Below are 13,660 nucleotides of genomic sequence, written 5' to 3' on the forward strand. Positions count from 1 at the left end.
GGCATCTTAGGATTTTGATGTTTTTCACATTTGTCACCTTCATGCAATTAAAAGCGGGAGATGGTAATTAGCCAATTCTTGTAAAGAAAGGAAGGAGTCAAAATAGTACTTTCAGAGCTGACGATGACCCAGACACAGAAAATAGCAGTTATTTATTTTTTAAATCTTATTACAGAGTTTGTAATGCTAAACGTAGGGAGAGATTTTTCCAGTAGAAACTTGGGGGGAGAGTTACACTTCATAACGTACCCGATCTGGGGTCACTTCTTCGTCCGCAGCGTAACAGACATTTTGTTGAAGATTTTCAGAAAAAAACATGGTTTGTTAAAACTTAAAAAAAAAAGCGTGGAGTTTTTAAATCTGTCTTTCCCCTCTGGTTGGTTAAAATTGAGCCTGGGGTTTTTAACTTCAAAGGAAATGTGTTTTTCAGAAAGCTCTGAGTGAGGGAGGATCGCTCTGCCATGGGGGTCTGGCCTGGGTGGTCTGCCGAGTTTGCAGGTAGCGTAGCGTGTCGAGCACGTGAGCCATTTGCTGGAGTTATCAGCTGGGTGAGCACCCTCAGCCCCCGCAGTTCCCGCCTGCACACCCACAGGTAGGGCTTCGGCAGGTTCTCGGCCACGCTGCTGTCTGCAGGAAGTGGACAGAGGCAGCTTGGTCTACCCGCCTGGGTCTCTGCATGGCCACCGTCAGTCCTCCTCGCCCCATGGACCAGGGCTCCTTCTTCAAGTCCTGGTCCCAGGGAGGCCGTCCCTGACCTCCCCGACCAGATGGACACCCCCACTGAGGACCCTCGAAGCCCCATGGCTGTACCAGCCCCTGTCCTCGGTGCTCTGGGTCCACTGCAGGGCTGCACGTGGGGGGCTCCCTCTGCCGGGAAGTTCCCTCACAGAATGTCCCCACCCATCCCTGGAGTATGTCCAGAGCCTGCTTTGGCCACACCAGTGGTGTTTCTGTGAAAAGACACGCTCCTTCGTTCATTCAGTCGACGATCATTTCTCAGCCCTGCGCTTGGCACAGTGATGCGTGTGGACATTAAGACCTAGTCCCTGCTCCCTGTCAACCTAGAGAGTCCCAGCAGACGGCAGCAATTGCCAGAAGAAAGGTCCTGAAACATCGGGGACGTCCCAGGTAAAGGACCTCCCTCCTGGGTTGGAAGTGTGGGGAACGGGGTTGAGTACCTGCCAGTCTCCCTTCATGGGATGTGAGCTCCGGGAGGACTGGCATCATTGGTTTGCTCCATCCTGGACCGTCCAGCGCCTGGAGCAGTATCCTCACTCACTAGGACGGGACACGTACTTGCTGAGTGAATGGCTGCCCGAATAAACGGACTGCTCGTGTAAGCATTGTAGGGTTGGGTTCACAACTGAGCTGAATGAATGCCGGGTGAATATCGAGTAAGTGATCCCACAGAGCATGAAGCATGCGCCTTCCTGAAGGCCCATTCGTGCTGGGCTGACAGAGGCTTTAAAGGGAAGAGCCTTCAAGAAACCAGGAGATGAGGCGAGGTGATAGAGGAGATGAAATAAAAGAGTCAGGAAAATAGCATTTTTAATGTAATTAACCACTGCAAGTCTCTCTGAAATCATGGCTTACCCTACCTGCTAGTCCCCGAGAAGGGAAGATTCAACTGTAGGGCAGGCTGTGGTGAAGCCACCTTGTTAGCCGCACCTGTTTGAAGTAATCCAAGAACCCGATGTTGCTATTTAGAGGTCAGAGCTTAACCTTACTGAAGTTGTGTCCAACTTGGAATCAGAAAGAAAGGCTCAATGCCCAGAGGCCATTTCTGCTGCTCTTCCCCACCCCCGACCGCACCCCTGTGATCTAAAGTGACACTGACGTGTTCTGAGTATCAGGTATTTATGCCAGGCTCCCAAGGGGCGGCTGTCTCTGCTTGGTGAAACGCCTCGGGGCTTTTTTGGGTGAGAAGCCCACGGGCCTTGCTGGGGAAAGAAGCAACACAAGAGAGCGTGATGGGCCTCACCCTGAAGGAGCCTGACTCTTCTCTTCCAGAAACTTGTCCCTGGGACTGCCTCTCCCAGGTCCCTCTGCATCTGTGTGGGACCCTGTGACTCATTGGCCAGTGGAATGTGAGCACAATAGTTGGGGGCCACTTGTAGGCACGGCCCACGCACGCCTCACCCTCCTTCCTCGGGGCTGATGTAAAAAATGTTTTGATCGTGCTCTCTTGACCCAGTTTTGGGACCCTGGCTTGAGGCAGGCCAGTTGCCCTTCTCGAGAAGTGGATTCCGTCCACACCCCCAGCCACTTCCCTCACTGGGCCCCCACACTCTGGGGCACTATGCACTGGCTCTCGTTGGCTCACGGGTAACCCCTAGGTCCGAGAGCCCTCCAAAATTATTCAGACTAGCCGATCCATGGGAGCCCACCGGACCTAGCTAACTGCGTCCCACCTGCCGTACATTAGCCGCGCCCTGGAGCTCCCGCTTGCTGCGACTCTGCCCCTGGAGACAACCTCCCGTGTGGCCCTGCCTGACAGCCTTCTCTTGTTTGGAGCTGGAAGCAGCAGGGAATTCAGCCTTCATCCACCTGAGTGTCTCTTGTGTTGGATCCTGGCACTGCTGAGTCTTACAAAGCAGCTGAAGACCAGAGGCTCCCGAAAGCCACGAGCTACAGACAGCAAAGTGGCTTTGTGCCCGTGTCCCTGAGTGACCGTCATGGAGCGGCTCAACTTCAACCCGGTGGTCCCTGTGCTGTGCATCACGGCCCCGGGCCAGCCGGGGGAGAGCGAGCCACTCTGTGGCATTGGACCCATCGTGTTTTAGCTTGTCCATTAGGGAGACATACTTAGACGGAGACCTGACTCCCTCCTCGGGGCTCAGGGCTCCCCCGAGTGCCTTTCCTGAACCAGGCTGTTCCTGATTTCCCCCCATCACAGAATATCTGCGGTGCCTGTGAACACTTCCCAGGTACGGGACACTTCGCAGCTGTGATTCTCTTCGTTTAGCTCCCAGGGCTGCTTCCAGGAGGGACAGAGTGAGCGTGCAGCTGAGGCTCGGCCTGCCCCTGCCCCAAGGTACACGACGCTTTAAGGGCGCCCTGGGTTTGCCGTCACCCAGTGTGCTCAGATGCGCAGATGAGGAAATGACCGTCAGGAAGGAAGACGATTGTCACACTCGTGGTTCCCTAGAAACAGGAAACACGGAAGTCTGGAGGGACACCCCGGGAAGCCCAGGCGGTCGGGAGGCAGGGGAAGCCGGGGTGGCCCAGAGTGTGGGAGCCCATAGAGGAGTTGGTGGGGTGTGTGGGCTCTGGTTTGCTTCCTCCAGGACTTGGCGGGCCCCAGGAGGGGCCGTCTCTCCACGGTCAGCAAGGCCCCGTGTCAACGCGTCAGAACACGGAAAACAAACCCATGGTTAATACACAGCAACTTACCCTCCTACGGTGGAATATGGGGTTTCTCTTTTCCCTGAATTTTCACGGAACTCCCAGTATCATCACACTTACATTTGCAGTCCGTGTGACAGGGGAAACTGTGTCTGCTGTCATTGGCGTGCTCTGATGGATTACTGATGCTGGGTGCTTTTCACGGATCTGTGGGTCAGGGGGAAACAGCCCCTTCCCAGCTCCCCCTCCGAGTTATTCACACTTCCGCACAGACTCTGGTCACAAGCTGCACTCCCCCACATGCCTCACTAGGCCTTCTCGCTACAGCTCGGGTGCTTCACCAAGCTTTCGGGGTGCTTCCCAACCTGCTGTCTCAATTCTGCCCTTGGTCTCTGGCCCCAACCTCCCTCCTGGTCTCTGCAGGGTTGTTCCCCGTGCCTGGGACACTCCCTGCACCGCCTCTGCCCTTCCTCCACACACGCACACACGTACACACGAGTGCGCACACGTGCACGCATGAGCGCACATGCACGCATACACATGTACACACGAGCGCACATGTACACACGTGACTGCACATGCACACATGTACACGCGAGTGCACACACGAGTGCACACGCACATACACACGAGTGCACACGCATGCACATGCACGTACACACTCATATGACATACTGGGTCAGGTTGTCTCCAGTGTCCTTGTGTCTTCCAGTCTTATATCTGCCCCATGACACTACCTGTAGATTTATTCTCAGCTCTGCCCACGGACTGCAGACTCCTTGAAGACAAAGACTGTCTTCTCCCCTCCTGTAGCCTCCGTTCCTAGCGGGTGACTGGAACGTGTCAGTACCCAATAGGATACTTCGCATGGCACAGAGTGAGCGGGAGGTGACTGGGCTTACTCATCCTGTTCCCCATCCCAGGCCGTAGCTCTTCTCTCGGAGGGCGCATCAGATGCTTTGAAAATTCTAGATCAGCATTCAAGCATGGCATCCCTGCAAAGCTAGGCTAATGTTCTAGCATGCTCTGAGTTCTTAAATGGGTTGTGCTTGGTTAGTTGTTTCCCTGGAGGTGCAGGATTCAGGAAACCCAGAGAGAAGCAGATCCGTTGGCTCTAGTCTCTGGTTTTCAATGTCAGGGAGAGCTTGGTGGGGATGGTCCTCTTTCCTTCTCATAGTAATTAAGTAATTCAGAAAGACAAGTCCTGATTGCTCTACTATGTTCCCAGCCATGTGCTCAGCCACAGATGGACCAAACAGGTGAGCAGTGTTCTTGACCTGAGAACTTGGGATCTAATCAGAGACGAGGGCAGGCAAGCCCCCATCACAGTCTGTGCCCCGTGTAGCCGTGGGAGATGGATGGAAGGTGGGTGTTGGGAAAGCGGTGACTGTCTGTTGGTCTGTGTGGGAGGTGCTTGGTGGAGGTGAGAGCCCCAGGGAACTGATAGGACGCAGGAGGGAGGCAGAAGGGACCACAGGGCGCAGAGTGGTGGGTGGATGGGTTGGACCAATGCTGAACAGCAGCTCTTGTACCCTTTCCTGTTGAAGACCCCCACTCACAGACCTCCTATGGCTTCTGTTCCCACTCTGAGTAACAGCTGGATCACAGCCAAGGCCTCGGAGGCTGCCTTGGCCAGGAGACTTCTCCGACCTCAGTCCGCTGGTCTCCCCATCACCCACCCCCTCCAGCACCCCTGATGTCCTTCCTGTTTCCTGCGTGTGTCTCTTCTGCCTGGACATGCTTTCCCCTCAGAAAACTGTATGGCTTTCTCCTTTACCTCCTCTAGGTCTTTCCTAGAGGAAAGTAACCCCTCCCCCCCGTGAGGGCTCCCCTGTTCACTTTATTTTAAAAAATCCCACTTATTTCCTCACACAGACCATGGGATGGACTGGAAGCTCCCCCTGACCACGCCAGGCCCCTCTCCTCTTTTTTCTGGTCACCTGGTTGCCCAGTAAAGACAACATTCCCAGCTTCCCTTGCAACCAGGTTGCGTTCCCGCAAGTGATTTCTATAACTTCTCCTCACTCACCTGAAAGGAAATGTTTGCCTTAGGTTTCTCTTCTTGACCACTTTCCCTCAGGCTGGACCCTGGACATGCCAGTGACCCAGCTTCAGCTATATGCATGAAGACGTTATCTTAGGGGAGGGCAGAGCAATGATGCAGAAGGCATCCAGGTGCCTGAGTGACTCTGCGGAGCAGAGATGCCGAGAGAGAGGAGTAACCTCCTAAGTTACCATGGACAGGATCTCTCTGTTATGACTACTCAGCCTGTACTTGACCTCCACCTCTCCTCCACCAATTCCCTGATTCATTATTTATATTTATTATATATCTATTGTATTATATATTTCTCATTCTACCCAGCACTTAACAGCACCTAACAGACCCAGTGCTTTCCTTCGTCAGCTTAGCGTGTCTTCCTTCACTGGAATGTAAGTTTTCAAAGGGCGGACATGTTCTGTGTCTGTGTTCACCCCTACATCCCCAGTGCCTAGTACAGTGCCCCATTCACAGCTGGTGCTCAAGTAATACATCCTGAGTGAAATACTGTTGGCCACTGAAAGAGAAATCCTAGTTCCCGCCCCCCCAAAAGAGATTCAGTACGTTTTGAAAAATACTTGTAGGTGGGCAGGGAGAGGCTGGGGGATGGAAGGGAAAAGTGAGGGAAAACAGCAAGGAATTTCACGGGTGGAGGGGTGGAGGGTGGAGGGCAGGGCTGGAGCCCAAGGAGGGGCCTTTGATCTCCTGGTTTTGGAGGAGACTCCGAGGCTTCGTGGCATTGGTTTTGGAGAAGATGTCTGTATAAGAGAAGAAGGGAGACTAAAGAAGTTGTTTTCCCACTTAGCAGTGAGTCAGTGATGCTCTTGCCTGCACCCTATTCTCTTCCTCTTCCTGAGAAGAGTACATATTATAATATATTCAGGACAATTCGTTTGGTAGAACCCTCGAGGTGGAAGATAGGAGCACGGTGTTTGTCAGAGGCCTTCCCTGGCTCCGTGCTCTTGAATCAATGGATCATCCTCCTTCTCCTTCATCATCCTCATTTGTAGGACTTCTCATCTTTGTCGTGAGACATTATGGGCTGAATTGTGTCCCCTCAAAATCGATATGTTGAAGCCCTAGCCCTTAGTACCTCAGAATGTGGTTACATTTGGAGAGAGGACCTTTAAAGAGACAATCACCTTCAAACGGGGTCATCAGGGTAGTGTTCCTCTAAGAAGACGTGGAGGGGGACACCCAGGGTACACACACAGAGGGACCACTGGAGGACACAGGGAGAAGGTGGCTATCCTCACACTGGGGAGAGAGGACTCAGAAGAAACCAAACCCGCCAACACCTTGATCTTGAGCGTCCAGCCTCCAAAACTGAGAAAATAGACCTGTCTTGTGCACGCCCCTGCGCGTGGTATGTGGTTAAGGCTGCCTTAGCCGACTAACACAAGAGGTACCGTAGAAAACTCACAAACTGGTGTGTTGTGGCGGCCACCCTAATGTTTGTCTTCTTAAGTTGCATGAATAGAAGCAAATTATTCAGAATAACTTGTCAGTCCCATCATGTGCTGGTCAGAAACAAGCTTTGCTGGGGAGGCTTTTCTAAGAGTGTTGCTGGCAAATATAACAGGCTTCTGCAAGAAGTATTCCATGAGGCTGAATGACAGCATATTAGAAATGTCAGGGGACTCCAGCATAGACCCCGTGTTTGGACCAGAAAAACGTGCGTGTTCTTTTGAATCCTGATAGTCTCTGTACAAATGGATTGCCCTCTGGTTGGAGAACAGAGTTCAGTACTACACAGATCTCCTAAAACATGTGCATGGTCAAATATTTTTCAGCTTTGTTGATTTGATGGCTAGTAGAAAAGCTTTAGAAAATTTACTGAGAAAAAAATGAAATAAGTATTCAAAAGGCAGAGGTCGGTTATAGGACCTCGGAAATGTGCAAGGGTGCCCAACTCAGATTCTGGACCCCCCCACCCCCAGTACGAGGTTAGCAAGAATGAACTTGTGCCAGTCAAAATCTCAAACCTACTTTGTGCAAAGCTGCCATCTCAATTTGAGAAAGCATAAACAAATACCAACACCGAGCTTGACTTACCTACTAAAAGTTAACCTTTTCTGAAAGAATTTGTTAAAATTACTCCCAGTAAAAAGATGACACAGTAAACTATAATTTCCCAATGACCATCAGTACGTGAGATTTTGAGAAAGTCGATAGAAGCAAGGGATGATTTGGCGGCGGTATCAGAACCACGGTTTGCTGCGGAATAATGGGGTGCCACTGGTTGTGAAGTGCCGTCTCCCCGCACCACCTCCTTAGTCCACCCCTCAACTAGAGGGCGGCCAGCCTCTGGCGGGGCAGCGGGGGCGGCATGGGGGAAAGTGGGCCGCACCGCTGAGGGTGCCGGGCTGCGCTCCGGAACGTGAGCGCGGAGGCGCACCCTCCCCCCTGAGAACTGGGAGCAAACACCCGACCCCCCTGGGTTGCGACCTCTCCAGAGGCCTCCCTTCTCCGGGTACCCAGCCTTCTGCAGCTGCACGGGCCGCGCCCCCGCTCCGTTTCCCCGTGGAACAGCGGCCCCGAGCGCAGACAGCGCAGAGGCCGGGAGGGGCCGGGGCGTCTCCAAGGCGCGGGCCTCGGCTCGGCGCCCCCCCGAATCCCGAAGGGCAAACGCCGGGGTGCGCGGGGAGGGGGAGAGTCTCAGCCGCCTCGGTCACCACGCGGGCCCTAAGGGGACACACGGAGCCTTGGCGGGGACCGAGGGCGGACGTGTCGCGGCCTCTCCGCGGGGGTGGGAGGCGCCCGGCCGCGCACGCGGGCCCGGGACCCCAGGCCGGAATCGGTCCCGCGCCGCTCGCCGGGGGCGGCACAGGCCGTAGGGCTGGCAAGTGCAGGCGCGCGGGCTTTCCATTGGTCACGGGGCCGCGGCGGCCCCGCCCCCTCGCGCGCCGGATCGGGCGGCAGGGCGCGTACCCGTGCGCGCCCCTGCGCTCGGCGCGCCCCCGCCCGCGCTGCCGGGCTCGCGAGCTCAGGTGGCGGGCGCGCGGCCGGGCCGGCGTCCCCACCCCCCGCGCCCGAGCGCCCCGGGAGCCGGAGGGGGGGCGCGGGCGGGGGGCGGGCGCCGCCGAGGCTTCCGTCTGGCTCGCGCGGCGGCGGCGGCGGCGGCGGCGGCAGAGGTCGCGCACAGATGCGGGTCGGAGCGGCGCGGGGAGGCGGCGGAGGCGGGAAGGAGGCTGTCCGAGGAGCCCCGCAGGTAAGCGCGGGAGCCCGCGGGCCGGGGAGGGGCCGCGGCGCCGGGACCCCCGCGACCCCGGGGCAGGACCCGGGGCGAGGGGTGTCGCGGGGGGACCCTCTGCCGCGCCGCGAGGTGCCCGAGAGTCACACGCATAGGCCGGGGGAAAAGTGATGGTCCAGCAGGAGACGCGGGGAGGCTGCGGACTTGGCGGCCGCGGTCCCCGCGCGACCCCGGCCCGGCCGCCCCTCCCCCGCCGGCCGCCCGCGCGGCGCCCCGCGGCGCTGCCTCCCGCTGCGCGCGCCGGGGTGGGGGGTGCGGGGTGATGCTGGAGGGGGGTTGGGGGGTTTCCCACAGGGAGGGGGGCGGAGGAGGGGCGGCCCCGCGGCCCCGCGGCCCGGGCACCGCCGCGTCCGCTCCCGGTTGCAGGCGCCCGCGAGCCGGATGCGGTGCGTGGACGAAAGATGCATCATGGAATGAACCCGAGCCCGGGGGACGGATTTCTGCAGCAGCAGCAACCCCCGCCGCCGCAGCCGCCGCCCCCCCGCAGGCTGCTGGCCGCCGTCCTGGGGATCCAGCTGGCGCTGTGCTTCGGCCCCGCACAGCTCACGGGCGGTGAGTGACCGCAGGGCCCGCGCCGCGGGGGAGGGCGCGGGTCTGAGCCCACCCTCCGCCGGGACCCCCGGAAGTCCCCCGATGCCTGCGTGCGGCGCGCCCGGGGCACATACACCGCCGCATGGTGCCTGGAGCTGCCCGCAGCCTGGCTCCTCCGAAGGGGGCACAGTGAGCTGATCCATTCGTCTCACTTGGGCCACCGGGGAGCCAGAGAGGGGGAGAGGGCGTTTCTGTGCTGAGCGCGCGTTTGGGGGCCTTGCGCCGCGTCGGTGCCCTCAGCGGAGAGAGGCCAGGTGTCAGGTGTCAGAGGCCGGGGCAAGTTGTCAGGACCACCACCCCCCCACCTTGGAGTGTGAAGGGTCTGAGGACCCGGCCAGGCTGGCGGAGGGACTGTCTGTCGGGAAGTTAACTTTCTTGGGAGGTGGTGAGTTCCCGCGCCCCTGCGTGTGTGTGGCGGGGGGGCGCAGAGGGTTTCCTGCAGGGGGGCGGGGCCGCGGAGGGGTTCCTGCGGGGGGGGCGAGGGCACGGAGGAGTTCCTGCAGCGGGGAGTGGGGGCGTGGAGGGGGCTCCTCAGGGGCGCTTCTGGAGGATGGCTTCGCTTCTCCATGTCTGATTTACAGGAGAATACAGTCAAGGGCGTGTGTGAGGGGGAAGCTGGCTGAAATAAAATTGATAGCCTTGGTCCACACCAGAGGCTGATCCTCCGCGTGTTGGGTTCTGGGGGAGGGGGCTCTGTCGGCCTCAGGCCACGGTGGAGGAGGACAGATGGAGTCCCCGGGAGCATTTGGGAGCGCACTGGTGTCTGTTCCTGATTTCTGGGAGAGCTTGCTCATGTGGACCTGGGAAAGGGCAGACTCACATTTCCAAGCTGAACTACTATTCATATATAAATAAATGATAATTGGTGGAAAAGCAGATATCGATTGCTATCAATAAACCATTTCCTGTTTAAAATATTGCTGTTTCAGAGAGTGAAGGTGAACAAGGAGAGACGTGAGTGGCAAACTAGTAAACGTGGAGGAGGAAAAGCAGAGCAATCCAGAACTCGGGCGTTGTGCGGAGAGATCTGGATGTCCGGAGCATAAGGGAGCTTTCTGGGTGTGCATGTCTCAAAATTAGTGAGAGGACACTTGCTTCGCCTTAGGGACCGGTTTTGGCTTTATTTGGTTTTCTAACAAGGAGTGACTTTTTGGGTGTTCGTAGTTCTGGAGAAACGTCTCTGAGGTGGGTGTCCTCTTCCCAGAGGTCGAGGGCAAATGGGAGGCGAGGCCAGCTGCTGTGCGGCCTGCGGGGCTCTGGTTGGAGCCTCTGTGCTGCTCCAAATTAGTTCTGCTTCTCGGGTGTGTGGGCACAGGTGGGCAGGAAAGCACGAGTGGGGGTGGGCCTCTCCCTTCCTTCTTCACTTCCCCCGATTCTAGCTTTGATCCCTCCAATGCGGTCCATGCCACCCTTCCATCCCCTCGGTCCATTTCTCCCATGTAGATGACGCACTGTCAGGGTTCATCTGTGTAGCTCTTGACCAGTTACTGGACGTTGAGCTTCTCAAGCTGAGCTGTGCTCCTGGGTCTGCTGTTCATGTTCACAGAGATTCTCCTGAAGGATCTCAGAGCTCAGTGCACCGCCCAGCCCCCTTGGGCTCATGTTAGTCCTTTACCCCCGTCTTCCGAGGGAGAAGACGTCAGGCACCAACATCCAGGCCTTGAAGGAGAAGCAGGGAGGAAGGGGTTGCCTGTCAGCCCTCAGTTCAGAGCTGTTCCTTCTCAGGCACTCACATGCCACAGAGAGGCTAGCCACTACCTCTGTTTCACATTGAACTCCTTCAGGCTGCGAGGGTGATTCCTGGGAGAGTATTTATCATTTCAAGATTCCTCTGTGGATAAACAGCTTGGGTGGAGAGGGTGGGGGGGGTGTTCTGTGGAGTACACTATACGGAGACTTCTTTCTCACGGCAGAAACTCATGTGGAGGCTCCTGGATGGTAATAAAAGCAAATCCCTTAATTCTAGACCTGTGCTTCTAAGACTTTGACGTGCATTCTGTCACCTGGGATCTTACTGAAAGGCAGGTTCTGGTTCAGTTGGTTTGGGGTGGGGGGAGGGGCGGAAGATTCCACATTTCTGACAAGCTCCCAGGTGATGTGTGGCTAATGGTTCAAGACTACGCTGATGAGCGGTGCTTTAGACTGAGGCGTCCTTAAACATGTTGTTTCTGACCCTAGAATCACTCGTGGTTACCAAATGCAAGGGCCTGGGCGGGGGCGGGGGAAAGCAGAGGCCTCCCAATCTTCCCGTGAGGCACAGAGCTGAAAACCAGCCCCCTCAGAGTGCTTTCCTTTTTTTTTTTTTGTTCACAAAAAAGATGTATGTTTAATAGATACTGTTTTAAATTGTGGATTTTCATTTTTGATTGCTTTTACTGGAAAAAGAAACAGCATAATAGTAAGATATTATAGTCTGAGCTAGGAGGAAAAAACAGGTGTCCAATGCGTGCGTGTATTACAGAAAAAGCCCAAGCCAGAAAGGGAGAAATTGAGAAGACGATCAGACTAAGAGGGGAAAGAACTCTGTCAAAAAGGAGATGCTTTGTCCTCGAAAGGCAGACTCACTTCAATTCTCCGAGTCCTAGGAGAGAATCCGTGAGCCTGAGTTTGCCTGAGGTGACTTTTGGGTGGCTCTTTCCAGGTTGTCTTTTGTGGGTTAGGGAAGAGGGTCCTCATCTGGGGCCACTAAGACCAAATACTCTTAGAGGACTAACAGCAGGCTTACAGGGAGACACAGGACCCGCTGTCCCCAGGGTCTGCGTGGAGGGTGGTTTCAGCTGCTTCTCTCCCTCCAGAGACCTACGGGGTGTTTACATGCAGGGCTCAGAGTTTGCTCTGTAAGTCTGTCCCTGAACGCAGATTCATTAGCACATCCCTGTGTTGTGAGGAATGTAGGCCAGGCTCTGCGACTCCATAGCTTTGGGGCCTTGGACTTTGGAAGCCTAGCATCCTCATCTGTAAACTGGGGATGGTGCTGCCTTACTTCAGGGGTTGGTGTGTGGACGGAAACTGTGTAGGTACACAGTAAGTGCAGGTGGATGGCGCCAGAATCTTCCAGGCCTTTGCTTTATTCATTCAGGAAATATTGAGTGCCTGTCTATACCCTGTGCCAAGCACTGTGGTGTACGATGTTGTTTTACCTAGAACAACCCTCTCTTACTCCCTATTTTTTTGCCCAATGAACAAGTTTCACTTCAAAACAAGTTCAAGTGCCATAATCTCTTTCATATTTCCCTGGTCACTGGGCTGTCCCTTCACCTGGGCTCTCATTGCACTAAGTATAACCCTCCCTCATGGATCAGTCTCACCCGCTGGACCGTAAGCCCACTGAAGGCAAGAAGTTGGACTTTATTCACCTCTGTGTTTCAGGTGCTCAGCACAGCATGTGACACGCAGGAGATGCTCAGCTGATGTTGATTGACAGCGGAAAGGAGTCCCAAATTATTGCCACACTGTTTAGAAAATAATGACCATGGGTGGTCACAAAGATGCCAGTTTCATGGCTATTGAGGCCACGTCCGTTTGGAGGTGGTCTAGGAGGTTGGAGGAGAAATCAGGAAAGGCGCTAGAGCAGAGATGACCCTTAGGCTGAGGTCTGAGGGAGGGATGGTTGGAGGGCTGCAAGGGGAGAGACACCTTGTGCAAAAGTGTGGGGGCGGTCATGTGCTTGCCTGTTCAGGGAGAGTCAGGCTGGTCTAGAACAGCAGACCTGCGGGGAGCCAGGAGAGCGGGGCTGATCTAGAACAGCAGACCTGCGGGGAGCCAGGAGAGCGGGGCTGATCTAGAACAGCAGACTCACGGGGAGCCAGGAGAGCGGGGCTGATCTAGAACAGCAGACCTGCGGGAAGCCAGGAGAGCGGGGCTGATCTAGAACAGTAGACTCGCAGGGAGCCAGGAGAGCAGGGCTGATCTAGAACAGCAGACCCATGGGGGGCCAGGAAGGTCAGGCTGATCTAGAACAGCACACCCTTGGGAGCCAGGTGAGTAGGGCTGATCTAGAATAGCAGACCCATGAGGAGGCCGGACAGCAAGGAGGACAAATAGGTTGGAACCCTATTATAAAGAACCTTGGAAGCTGGTGAGGATTCTGAACATCGCACTGCAGGCTGTGAGCACTTGCCAAGGGGTTTAGGGCAGGTGCATGATACTGTCCGAGCTGTGTTTAGTTTCCGTTTTCTGCTTGCAAATCTCCGACCTGGGCCCTCCACTCAGCTGCCCTCTCTGTGGGTCAGAGTTAGGGCACCCATGCCAAGGAATGAGGCTCCTTGAGGTCTTGCTGAGGCCGTGGCACTGGGCTGTGTGCCTGCAGTGGGCAACACGTGCTTTGCCTGGTTCACTGATTCCGCGATGCCAGCGTCTCGGTGGAGTCTCATCGAGAAGGTTTCTTACCTGGTAGAGTGGGAGCTTTTCATGCAACGCGATGTCTAAAA

General features: G+C 56.0%; 1 protein-coding gene across 2 annotated transcripts in view; it reads left to right on the forward strand.

Annotated features, from left to right (window-relative positions):
- The first annotated feature begins 8,469 nt into the window (after positions 1-8,469).
- The window catches only part of SUSD4 (sushi domain containing 4), a 78,346-nt gene continuing 73,155 nt past the window's right edge, over positions 8,470-13,660 (forward strand). For both annotated transcript variants that reach the window (XM_027609817.2, XM_027609818.2), the window contains exons 1-2: positions 8,470-8,597; positions 9,006-9,191. In XM_027609817.2, coding sequence (XP_027465618.1) covers positions 9,041-9,191 — 151 coding nt within the window. In that variant the 5' untranslated portion in view covers positions 8,470-8,597; positions 9,006-9,040. The remainder of the gene's footprint in view (positions 8,598-9,005; positions 9,192-13,660) is intronic.

The sequence above is a fragment of the Zalophus californianus genome, chromosome 10, assembly GCF_009762305.2.
Source record: "Zalophus californianus isolate mZalCal1 chromosome 10, mZalCal1.pri.v2, whole genome shotgun sequence".
Classification (NCBI taxonomy): Eukaryota; Metazoa; Chordata; class Mammalia; order Carnivora; family Otariidae; genus Zalophus; species Zalophus californianus.